The sequence below is a fragment of the Lytechinus pictus genome, chromosome 2 (genome assembly GCF_037042905.1).
Source record: "Lytechinus pictus isolate F3 Inbred chromosome 2, Lp3.0, whole genome shotgun sequence".
Lineage (NCBI taxonomy): Eukaryota > Metazoa > Echinodermata > Echinoidea > Temnopleuroida > Toxopneustidae > Lytechinus > Lytechinus pictus.
Window position 1 is genome coordinate 37,144,632 of NC_087246.1, and position 13,531 is coordinate 37,158,162.

At 37.3% G+C, this 13,531-nt stretch overlaps 1 protein-coding gene across 2 annotated transcripts in view; it reads right to left on the reverse strand.

The window, feature by feature from the left end:
• Positions 1–349: 349 nt before the first annotated feature.
• Positions 350–13,531, reverse strand: part of LOC129254284 (importin-4-like) — a 47,386-nt gene continuing 34,204 nt past the window's right edge. For both annotated transcript variants that reach the window (XM_064115687.1, XM_054892736.2), the window contains 10 exons: positions 13,252–13,363; positions 12,316–12,443; positions 11,222–11,299; positions 10,119–10,279; positions 9,113–9,306; positions 8,197–8,382; positions 7,388–7,596; positions 5,978–6,110; positions 4,495–4,669; positions 350–3,383 (listed from right to left, as the gene is read on the reverse strand). In XM_064115687.1, the coding sequence (XP_063971757.1) occupies positions 3,250–3,383; positions 4,495–4,669; positions 5,978–6,110; positions 7,388–7,596; positions 8,197–8,382; positions 9,113–9,306; positions 10,119–10,279; positions 11,222–11,299; positions 12,316–12,443; positions 13,252–13,363 (1,510 nt within the window). In that variant the 3' untranslated portion in view covers positions 350–3,249. The remainder of the gene's footprint in view (positions 3,384–4,494; positions 4,670–5,977; positions 6,111–7,387; positions 7,597–8,196; positions 8,383–9,112; positions 9,307–10,118; positions 10,280–11,221; positions 11,300–12,315; positions 12,444–13,251; positions 13,364–13,531) is intronic.

Here is a 13,531-nt window from a genome sequence, read left to right on the forward strand (position 1 = left end):
TTTGCACCTTGTTCACAACTACGTCACTAAAATATAAGTACATCAGTGGTGAAATCAGAATTCTGTAAAGAGAGAGAGAGAGAGGGTGGGGCGTAATGTCAACGTTTTGGAGAATATGATTAGCATTTTACTTGCTTCTGTGTACTCTGTAAAAAAAAAAAAAACGTTTACTAACCTAATTTAGAAATTAAATTTGACATTTGAGAGACCATTGGGCACTGGTGTGAGCCTGCTGTTGAGGTTTAGGAAGGGGGGGGGGGTCAACCCTCTCTTCACATTGGAGTCATCACACAGTAAATTGCACACATTCCTGAAAATACTTGAATAACAAGACATAACACAAAATGGCTGTTATTAAAAGCATAGCTTACAAAGCTTTCAATTTGATTGACAAAGTACAGACAAAGCATAAATTCAACATAAAACATAAAACAATTTCTTCTCCTAAAAGAAAAAATCTGAAGTTGCAGACATTCACAAGACAACATTACACAGTTGTATAACCTGTGTAATTGTGACCTCATCAAAAAAGCAATTCACTAATTTGGCAATAATACAAATTGTCTTCGAATCAAAATACATTATTTTACCTACAAATATCTATTTTTAAGGCCACCACATGAGCCTGCACACACGTTTTTCTTCATTATTGAATACTTTGCAAAAAAGATGCACTCATAATAAATTTAATTTCACACTTTATTTAAGTGTTGGAAGCCATTCTATGATATGTAACACAAGCACAAATTATATATGCCATATTAATATATATATACCAGTATCAAGTTTGATATGCCTATTGAACATCGGCCCAGCTGCCCTTCAAGGCAGCTGTGAGTCGTTTCAGAGAGTTATTCATTGAGTTACAAATGACTATGTGAAAAATGTGAATATGGACAGCAAATCAAATTTCTTGATGATCCAGCCTTAATATGAAATATAAAGGGGGTAGACTAAAATGTTATCCCCAAAAATGCATATTTACATCATTATTTAATAAATCTATATTATACTAATATGAATATTTCAAGTTTAAGAAAAAACAAACAATAATTTGTCCCTTTGAATTGATATCAAATGAAATACACTTAAAAAGTTGTTTGCAAAGTCAACTGTACCTTTATAAACAGCCATGTGAAAGACACCTTTCCTAATATCAAACCATAGAGATACAGAAGCTTTAAAGTTCCATTGACATGTTGAGATGGCGAGATAATTTATCTCTCCAAGTCGACATAATGGCATTATTATGTCAATATGGCAAGATATGTTATCTTGTCAAGATAACATACAAAAAGTTATATGTCGACATGGTGAGATACGTTATCTCGCCAAGTCGACATATGAAAAGTTGAGTGTCAACAGGGCGAGATATGTTATCTCCCCATGTTGACAAATAAAAAGTAAATGGCGAGAGCTGATTTTATATCCACAGCGTGCGCACAAGTGGATGTTGATCTGTAGGTAGGGATGCTGGGACCTAGCTTCCTTCCCAACTGGATGTGGTGCGTGCATTAAATTAAATCTCCCAATTTACTTTTTATGGCAACTTGGCAAGACAATCTTTCTCACCACGATGAAATGAGACTTTTCATAAGTCGACTTGGTGGCACGATAATCGTGCCATGCCGACATACAACTCTATGTACATAGACTTCTTGACAACCTGATAGCCCTTTTAAGTTTGTTTACTGAGATGATGTTGAAAGTAGGGGGAATCAACTTGAGTACTTGCCCTACAGATAATATAATGCCCACGTGTATGGTTCCAAATTTATGTTTTCAAACCAAAGTGTTCTACAAGATCTGCATTTGATTTGGGCAGGCTATCCATCCCTTTACCCCACACTATTCATTCGCTGTTTTATGCAGTATCATCATTGTAAATGCATAAATTAACCTGAAAGTAAAAAAGTCGCCCATATTGAGGCAATTTTTTTCAGATTACGTTATCCCAAACATGTGTTATTCAATACCATTTTAGTTTTAATTTATTTATAAAAGGGCAAATGAATGCTAAAGGATGCAAGTCCCGAGGTGGGATTTGAACTCTGGACCTTGTGGTTCAAAGACTGGAGACTTACCCACTTTACATGTACATAGCTAATACCGGGCAAGTACTCAAACGTTCAACTCACTGAAACTGGCCTTTAAACTAAATGTAATACACCATCTAATATCTATCATATTGCACATGCATAAATAATGACATTTTACTTCAGAAGTAAGCATTTTTCACATACACACACACTCACCCAATCTCACATCAAAATGTTTGCATAATATACAAATCGACAGCAGAGGTGGATCCAGGATTTTGAAATAGAGAGGGCGGAAATTGCAAATTTCTTAGATTTAGCTATATTATTTAATGCATGTATGTTCGATGGGCAAATTCTCAAAAATATAGAGGGGGCGTGTGCCTGTTCCGCCCCTGCCTGGTTCCACCACTGATTGTTCACAATTCACCTACCCAAATAGCATGTTTACTGTATGGTACTTTCCACACATATTTGCAAGGAAAGTCACTGTCATTTGATTAGAAAAAGAAAGATAGAAAATATCAATTAACGCTTTTACATTTCTATATTTCCACTTGCATTTCGAAAGGGAATGATTAAAAAAAAAAGTGATATAATTAAAGGGCCCTGTGTGTATAACCAACAAGCCTAATAGAGTTATTTCGATTAAACGCGACTCCTTTTACTAAGTGGTATCACTTGGTACAATCATTACAGCCTTATACGTCCATTTGGACTAATTGTCATTGTTTTGCCATTTGTTTTAATGATAGAAAGAGACATTGCAGAAGTTTTGAAACCTTGAAACTTACTGAAGTCCAATAGAATAAAATTACATCATATTGGACGGCTCAGGATGGGCTACCAGAGACATTCCAAGAGTTAGGGAAAATATTTCACGAAGTGAGAGATGAGTGCAACATTGGCCCCAACGAGTGGAACATCTCTGGTATTCCATGAAATAAAGCCATCCAATATAATTATCATTACCTACTCTCCCCCATAAATACAAGGTGATTGCGCAAATCACATCACTTTTATCACAATGGGGTCTCGCTACATAAGATCGGTTTGATCATAGAAATGCGACGTGCATGTAGCTCTTCGTGGCCTCATCACTACGCGCTACGTTGCGCATTGCATCGTATTGATCACTGTGTGCGTTGTATTTCGATAATCAAACGTGTAATTACACAATGCGGTATGTGTAAATGAAGATGGATCATCTCTAAGTGGCTTGCATGAGGAGGTTACTGAGGAGATTGACGACTTCCGGTGGGAGGGTCGATACGCTGGAACTGAACTCGTCCGGTTGCTTGCTCTTTGCAAGCTGAAGGGTATGAACCATGGTCAGTCTCACCTCTGCATCGATAACAGAATGGAAAATGAAATGAATATCAGTCAGCTGCTGTAGCTCGCAATTAGCATAGGTTCCCTACCCAGGATGCAACATCAATACCATAGTAGATAACATGGCGGTGCAAGAACGCCATTAGGAAAACATTTTCACGCATCACATCGGTGCAATGCACTTATACATGCAAAGCCAAGAAAGTGTTGTGTTAAGGCCGTTCTTGCACCAACATGACAGTAAGTGTTCAGTACTGCAGGATCAGAAAATAGCATTGAAAACAGACATACTGAAGCTTTTCAACAAGCACTCATCAGAGTCAAATCACAAGAATGAATAGATATGATCCCAACAGAATGAATTACTGTTCTACCGGAGGAGCCCCTCAGGAATGACAAATGGGTACGAGGATGGTTCATGTGGGGAGGGGGGTTCTTATTTTAGGTTACACTGTGATTTGTCACATAATTAACATCATTAACTTAATTAACATTGTTAATATTATCTATTAATTCAGTGTCACACACTTTGGACCAATGCAATGCGATCTCCATCTTTAAAGAGACAGGATAAATATATTATTCAAGAAAGATAACAGGAAACTTGAATTTTCATACATTCAATTAAAAAGCATATATTGAAGTATATATTGAAATAAAGATAGATGAAAGGATAAGAAAAGGGGATCAGGAAAGTGTTAATGGCGGAATACCTCATTAAAATGGAAAGGATGACAAAGTGTAGACAAATCATGAAGAATTTCAAGTAGAGGGATGACGTGTACAACCACACCTTTAACATTAACCAAAGATATCTGCCCTCGCATGCTACCTCTCTATAATGACAACATTCAATGTCTCCCTCAAGTGGTGTCTATTGGCAAGGTTCTAGAGTGAAGACCCTGCCACATTGTTCCATGTACACCATGTGTGTGACTTACGAGTTACTATTTTTGCTACCCCAGGTCACCCACAGGTCACCTGCATTGCCAGTATCTCGCATGCAAGTCTGATTTGCAAACAGAAAAGGTTTGAACATGCTCAAAACTTTGTTGTGGATGATTGCCCGCATTTCACCCGCAAGGCTTGCACGGAACGATGTCACAGGGCCTTAAGGACTCACCGTCGCTGACTTCCTGCGTGGTTAGTGCCTGTGCATAGATGTTGAGGAGTTGTGGGAGAGATTGGACTAGGGTGACCTGACTGGCTTCATACAGCTTCCCAAGGCAAGAATAGACCGTAGAGTTCTCCTCCATGTCCTCACGGAGAGGGAGGTACTTCAGGAGAGTCGGCACCAACTGCAAGAGATGCAACGCAAACAAGTCTATAGTACCCAAGCGGATGAAGTCACAAAAACAAAATATGATCTACTTTTAATGCCTTGTCATGCTGCATCAGCAACTGCTGAAGGTCTGATGAAGCTTGCAAGCAAACATTTACCAAACTGTTGATATTTGATGAAAAAAAAACCCTTTTCTCATGTTTGTGGAGTACCAAATCAATTTCTTTTTGTGCATTTCAGCATTTTGATATATCATATCTCGGCGGGTATGATAAAAAACATGCAAGCTTCAGCAGACCTTCGTCGTATGGCATAGTCGCCGAGTGATGCAGCATGATTTTCCTCTGCTCCTGTCATAGAGGGGCTACGGTCTGTACTCCATTATGCTACATCACCAACTATGCAATCTATGACATATATATATATATAAGAAGTTTGCAGCTTTGAATCATTAATACTTTCCCTTTCATATCAGTAATTCTGTAAAAGAAATTAGGTTTTTAAATCCTAGAATTTGTCACAAAATAGGAACATTCAAAAGTATTGCATATTTGCGATAAAAATTATCCATTTTCTTTTAACCCTATCCAGCTGGGGGGGGGGGGTGCCCCCCAGCATTTTTAGAGAAAAATCTGTAATGCTGCAATGTTTCGGGACTTTTTCCTTCAAGTCTTGTATAACTTTTAATACCAAATTCGTGACGTGGGGGTACGTGGTTCCGAAGTTACGTAACATTTTGTAAGTGCATGTAAGACCCAAAATTGCTCAAAAACGTGATTTCATGTACTAATCCAATGCAAATTCTGTATGCAGCCAAAATTCATAAATGTATCATTATTTTTATTGATATTGCAAATTCTTAAATTGATATTTGATAATAAGCCTAAGAAGAAAGGGCTATATTTAAAATTTATAGTCAAATTATGATTTTATGCATTAATTAGCACATTTAATCAATTAAAAATAAATTTGAATAATTTGGGTACAATGGACATTATGGAGATTATGTCATGGGAGACATGCGTGACAATTTTCCTTGCGATTGTGCGATCAAAGGCTGAGATCCCCCCCAGGCTATGCAATTTCAAAATAGCCTGGGCTACATGGGGTGAAACAAATTTAATAAAAGAACAGCATCTCTTGGGGAAGTACACATGTACAGTGAATACGGACAAGTCAGAATCAGATGACCAAGGTAATTTTTTTGATGTATTAAGTGCTATACAAAGCAGAATATAATTTTCATTATGTGCAATTTATGTTGATCAAAAGTAGCTGTAAAATTGAAACTAATCTTCCAAGAGAAAGAAATTACTGTTTATACCTGGTCAACGGGAACTAGAGTATGGTTGGCTGTGATGAGACGACACACACTGGCACACACGTTATCAATGACACGTCCGTTGGCTTCCCGTCCCATTACGTCTGATAGGATACGAAGAATACTGGAAAAATGTCTGGGGGTCAGGCGTGCGTCAAAGTTCAAATAACTATTATTTTAGATGATAAACAACAACAATACAGGGAAATTCCATAAAATATGTATGTCCAACCCCTTATGATTGGGACCTTCCTGAGAGGATTTGTCGCAGTCAAGGACCGGGGCCCTGTCTTACAAAGAGTTGCGATTGATCCGACCAATCGTAACTACGGAAAGCTGGTAATGCCAACATACAAAATGCATGTTTTGTTCAAAATATATTCCAGATATGACATATTTTGATACATCCATCATTTTTTAAAAATATTCAGTGTGCTTCTCCTTCTTTACAAAGGATATTTTGCAAATTTCCTGTAGACCAAAAAAAAAAAGATATAGATGGATTTCCATGTAGTTGAGGTTGATCGGATCAATCGCAACTCTTTGTAAGACGGGGCCCAGGGGGAAAATGAAAGTGGGAGTAATATAGAAAGGGGATGGAAAGGAGAACTTAGAGGAAGACAGGAAGAGGCAAAGGGGAAAATGGAAACGATAAAAAAAATTGGAAGATGAAGAAAAAAAATAGGATGGGAGGAATAGAAATTAGGAGAAATGCATGTCAATTACATATAGGCTATATACATGAACAACAAATAAAAATTATGAAATAACATAAGTCTATCCAGCACTTAATATAAAGTTTCTATTAGGGCGCTGCACACTATTACCCAGCATTAGCATGGCTGCCCTGAAAAGGCACTCAAGCATTCAAGGAATTCTATCCTACCGGGTACCCATTAATACACCTGGGTGCCATTTTATAAAGCTGTTTGTAAGTTATGCACAACTTTACGAATGACTGGAGCCCCTTTGTTGTGCTATATACATGCATGATATTCCCCTCTGAAAAACAGCCAAGGGTCGCTAAGTCCGAGGCGCCCCAGTCGGGGTTACAAGCTCTTGCATAGTAAAGAAATCGAAAGTGATTTTTCAAGGTGAGTCTGCATGATAGTTTTATTATTTGACTTAAAAAAGCAGTAAAAAATAAAAAACAGCATGAGAATGTTCTTGGGCAAAGGATTCTCCCCCCAAAAAAAAAAATCTGAAAAAAAATTATTACAAAAAATCTGAATTTTGATTTTAGTTGGGAGAATACATGCCTGTATATGATATAACCATATGTAGCTGATTTGGCAACCTAGAACATGTTCCAGTCATGCACAAGGTTGTGTGTAACTTTGCAAACAGCTTTATGAAACACACACACCTGGGTGGAGAGCGACAACTCTAGATAAACATCTTGCAAAAGGATACTGGTAGATTGTATCTTTGCCATGTTCGGCCAGGACACCCAGACCAAAGACCGCGTTGCTCCGGACTTCCTCGTCGCTATCCTGGGTGAGACGGATGAAGATGGTCAAGAAGGTCTCGGCAAAGGGAGCAATTCCTCCCTTCATGGCACACACAGTCTCAGCAAGGATTCCAGAAGCAAATGATTTGTCTGATGAAGGGCAGCTCTTTTTCTGAAAAGAAAGGAAACGAGGGAGAAGCAGTAGTGTAAGTTGTAGTAACAACATTAAAAACAATAATAACGATTTATTCACACAGGGAAGCGAATTCAGTTCTAAAACTGCTTTACAAGCATGCCCTGAATAACGTAATATATTTTAATCAACCTTCTCCGAGCTAATATACTGACTACCTGACTAGAAGGCAGAATGCTTAATTCAAAATGGCTGGGATTGATCCCATGACCTCGCATTCACCAGATGGTGCTATACCACTGAGCCATCATTGCCTAGTGGTAGAATTCTAAATTCATCAAATGACTACATGCATGCCAAAATATCCATGAACTTATTCGATTCAGAATTCTGAAATTCTCATATGGGTGATTTTGATTCTGGAGTTTATACATGTATTTATGATGAGAGCATGAATTAGGTTGCTACATGTAGCTTCAACACCAAATGTGGGTTTCCGAAAATGACACCTCCGTAGCCGGGGACTAAGCAGGATGTACAACCTGGACAACTGACCGACCGACTGGAAAAAGTCATCGAGCCAAACCACACGGTGAGGTTCTTCATCCAAAATGTGATTTCTTTAAAGGTCTTTCTTACCGTCCTGGAAACCAGTAATGGAAGCATCTCCGTAACCAAGGAGACCGCTACGTCTTGCTTGCCATCCAATGCCTTGATGATGGTCGGGATGAGATCACCAGCGCATTCCACGAGGATCGCATCCTTCTCTGCCTGCTCACCCTCATCTTCCTCTTCCTCCTCCTCGTCTTCATCCTGGCAAGCAGTCTAGAGTAACATTTACATGAGATTGACTAAATGTAAGATTTCCTGTCACAGACCAGGGTAACACTTAAAGATTACTATAAAAGGAGATCATGCGTTTGCCTGCGCATCCACAAAATTATGGAATAACTTTCCAGATAGAACCCCAACTGTTTCCCCAAACCGTACAAAAACGTAAAAATGACCATCTGATTTGGGATTTTTTGCATGGTCAGCCCCCAACTCCCAACATTCAAAACCGTTCTGTGGTGCTTGAGTAATGTGTACATCACATTGTACAGTTGTTCAGGCTATACACAAAACATTTAATATCATAAACAAATCAAATTCTATGCAAAATCCCTCTTATGGTTGCACCTTTCAATTAATGTGGCATTATGTCTGTGACGGGCAAAGAGGTAAGAACTGTTCTATTATCATTATTATTACACATGTATATATTAACCGAATTATTATTTAAAAATGTATTTCAAATGTGAGGATAGATGGTGAACCTGGAAAAAGAGTGTGGGATGTGAAGTAGATGAATAAGAGAGGAGAAAAGACAAAAGCTTACATGGAAAGATATGGTGAAGAAGGCATGTAGTCAAATTGGTCTGAACAAGGAGAATTCCCAGACAGGAAGAAGTGGAAGGAGGTAGCAAAATCATGGCGCAAGAGTCGCTAACCCCCTCCATTAGAGTGAAAATGCTGACTGCAATAAATAATGATGAATGATGATATCGCGACTCACCTTCTGTTGTAGAACGTTCTTGATTGACCCTGTGATAGCGGTGAAGAACTCGGAATGTTTGACAACCTCTGGACCGATGGCTTCCAGTAACTCCTTCATCCCTTCCAGCGTTGTTATGACAACCGACCTCTCACTATCAGAGTCGATGTTCTCCACAAAGTGAGGCACAACCTGCTCTAGCATCTCTGAGAGCACTGAGATGATTCAGAATGACAAGGATATGTGATTCTTTCTAAAGGATACTGTCAAACCTGCTTTAGTGTCCATCAGGGGCCCGTTTCATAAAGGACTTGCTACTGTTGTAACTTTGCCATTATGGCAACTACCATGGAAACCTTGATTATGATTGGCTGCTGAGCCCTGTTACCATGGTAGTTGCCATTATGGCAAAGTTACAACAGTAGCAGGTCTTTTATGAAACGGGCCCCTGTACAGAAGGACCACCTGTCTACAAATACTACTAAGGTTTCCCTCTTGAACACAATGGGTATTTCCTATTGAAAACATGAAATTGTCCATGAAGAAAACTTGCTCTTAGAGACCACTTTTGTGTCTCTATTATAATAGGTTTCATTATACCCAGGTATCACAAAGGAAGGTTTCTCTACATGAATGGAATAGGCTTATAATTCATTATGTTACCTCAAAAAGGTTTATTAATCAGTTATGAATCTTTTACCGGAATTTTGTGAAAATTGTAAAGTAGAAACTCACAATTCTCTGTAGTTGCGACGTTTTCACAATTTTCACAAAATTCCAATAAAAGATTCATAACTGATTAATATTTCAATGTTTACTGGATGAATCATCACATTCATGGATTCCAAAAGGTATTTTTTAGAATTACCTAAGGGTAATCCTAAAATTTATGCTATTTACAACACACAATCCATAAGAGACCAAACACTTGTGTTGGTCAGTTTGCTCCCGCTTGGAAGTGCTATACCAAAGTGGAATATTATCATTACTTTTACCAAATTTGTTATTATAACTACACCAAATTTACCATCTGCTTGTGACGACACGGTCATATTTCCACATTGTCCTAGAGTACAGCACAGCTGACCTGAACACACAGTTGCAGCCTTGCGGATACCAGGGGCTGGGTAGTCCATCAGCCGATACACCTCATTATAGCATTCCTCTATGAATGGGAGAAAAGCTGCCCTGTGCAGAAAAGAAAGATAGAGACAACATGTGAACATAAAATACATGTTAAATCAGTGTGGGTGTTTGAAAAGATGCAATTGTTTAATAATTGCTTAATAATAACACTCTTGGTAGTCTCAACCAGCTCTTTTCATTTCACTACCTGTATACAACATGAAAACAAAATATAAAATATCAAGAATTCTTGGCTTTCTTCTATCAATGGGAGAAAAGCTGCCCTGTTCACAAAGAAACATATATTCATTTGTGAATATGGAAAATTCAAAGTTATAGGTTTTTTTTTCTTCTTACGTATTTGTTGTTTTTGGAATAAAAAAAATTGCTACCACTACCTGATATTGAAACAAATTGGAGGTCAAGAAATCAAATGTGTAATTTTGAGCATTTCTCTAACGGGGGTGGGCTCTATACAGTGCTTCATACAAAAAACGATACCAAGAATTATTGATGCTTATCATAACTTAATACAAAATATGATAAACAAGTAGACCATTCAGTGCCCTCTTTCATCTGACATGAATGAGTGAAAACAATCTAATGAAAGTATACCCCCCAAAAAAAGTAATTTGGCACTTCATAGGCTCCTCACTGTGATTCCACCCATCAAACATGCATTTGTGTAGCATATGACCCACTACATACTCTATAGTATTGTACATTGTCAATTCTCTCTCAAAAATATGTAAATCATTAAAATTCATATAAAAGAACAGGATTATGCTTTATGGGAATGACAGCTCAAGCTAAAGCCGGGATAATAATAATATGCCTTGAATTTTGAAATAAATTATTTCTAGATTGGTGGTGCTATATAAAAATCCTTTAATGATGATGATGATCATCATCATCATCATCATCACCATCACCACCACCCCACCATCATCATCATCATCATCTTCATCATCATCATCATCACCATCATCATCATATCCAACTTACTTTGTATGAAGTGCGACCTCTGCCATAGCATTACAGGTATCTTCCTTTTCTTCTAAGTATGAATTTTCTACATTGTACCTGATCAAAATAAAAAAGAACAAACAAATATGAAGCTTAGTTATCAATCTGCCACACTTGCATTATTTAACCTTTAACATCCTAATGATCATATGAAACATGTCGTAATTTTTTTTTTACATGCGATATAACATTTTGAGACTTGCCATCTTCTTCCAGTCAGATCTTGGTGCATTCACATCACAATGTGTGCGCAGGGCTAAAGTCAATATAAGGCAACAGCAGTCAGTCATTCCCTCTTCCAAAAATGTGCGCAAAATGAGAAATACCTTTAAAAAATAGTAAGAGTTGTATATCAAATAAAATAACAGGATAGTATGTAATCTCTCAGAAAAAAAAAAGAAAAAAAAGCTATAATCATTGCAGCAATGCGAGTCATGTTTCAATGATTGCAGGAAGGTCTGAAGATATGCATTTAGTGATTTATAAACATTCATGCATGAATGATCCCAATTTGTAAAAACAAAGGCTACATTTTTCTCTTTCAAATGACATACAAATTCATTAGATTTTATGATAGCAAGTTTAGGAATTTCTGATTTCCAGCACAGTTCATCTTTTTTAATTTGCAGTGTTGTTATTCTATAGGGTGCACACACCTAATAACTGGGTCCAGTAAGATAAGCTTTACGATTAATCATGACGCTGATTTCTACAATTTATTGCATTGATTACTAATTTGTTTGTTTGTTTTATATCACCATGTAAAATAATATTCACATTGACAACAATATAGTGTTACAATTGCAGATAAGAATACTAAAGGAACTAAGCATAAACAAAAGATGTTTGATAAAAGAGTAGATATGCTATTAGTTGAAATAAAGATAATGAATGACTCGTTAAAGAAATAAAATGCTAATGCTTTGGTCAAAAATACCTTGACAAACCATTTATTGCTATGTATAAAAATTGTTCATATGGTGTTCGTAAAGGAATATATGAACATAGCATAAGCTTCATGTCATGGGGTCCTTGAGACATTGTGTATGGTTGCTGTGACTTGATGACCTTACCCTTGGATTTCATCATCATCCTCGTCTTCATCCTCTGTATCTGAAAAATCTTCTTCGCCCTCTGCACCGTTACCATTGATATCCTCAAACAGACTCTGCACTCGACTTTCTTCCTCGTCAAAGTGGGGCTGGTGGAATAGAAAAGAAATAACATTGCATTAGTATAATGAATCCCAGAGAAAAAGAACATGATTTTTCTGTCTTTTCAACAGCATAAGTGATAAACTTTGGCACCGGGCACCAGTAATCCAGCTGCTTGAAGGTAAAGTCTTGATTGCGAGGTTTGTGGTTGAGCCTTGCATTACATTTTTTTGGACATTAAAGGTCACTCCTAGACAAAAGTACTAGTATCTTATTCATTAAGTGTGTTAAATATCTTAAATACACACATACTTTAGAACATTAAAAGGCCAATAAACTATGGTAGCATGTGGCTGTGATTCAGCTTATTGAAGATTTTCAAACTGATTCAGAGGTTTATGGCTGAGCCCTGGGTCATGTTTTTTAAATGGTGAAGTCTATACCAGGTGTAAAATTATCATATCCGATTGATACACACCTGCAAAGTTCAAACCCAAATGCACATAAATGTTTATGGTGTCAATCCTGGATGGTAAAAAAAAAAAAAAAAAACGAAGACTCTGCCGTAATGAAGGAAATCAGGGACACACTCTTGTATACAACAAGCATCCGGGGCGTTTGTGTTCGTTTCTAACAATTTACCATCGACCAAGAATGCTACATGTATGGGTGCGTATATATGTTGGGCAATTTTTCAAAATATTTCAGCGCCATCTACATTTGAGAATTGAGAGGCTATAAAATAAGCACCATCCATTTTAACCAAATGTCCCCGGTTTGATAGTGTCATGTCACAATTACGTCCAAATACGAGCAAATATAGCCAGACATGTACACACAGACACACATACTTACTACAACTCCATCTGTCGACCTTAATGAGTCTAGCATGAGTTGGGTGATAACAGGAAGATGGTTTGACATGTTCTCTTCAAGGACGGATGCAATGGATGCAAAGAGGTTATACCTGCAAACAAAAATGTATGGGTGAAATCATTTAATAGTAATTCAATACATCATTTCTAAAAGACGATGTTTAGTAAAATCAATTAACTTTCTAAGGCTAATCTTTGAACTCAACAGCTAAATGTTGTTACATTGTATTACAATTAAACATTGAAAGTTAAAAAGAAAA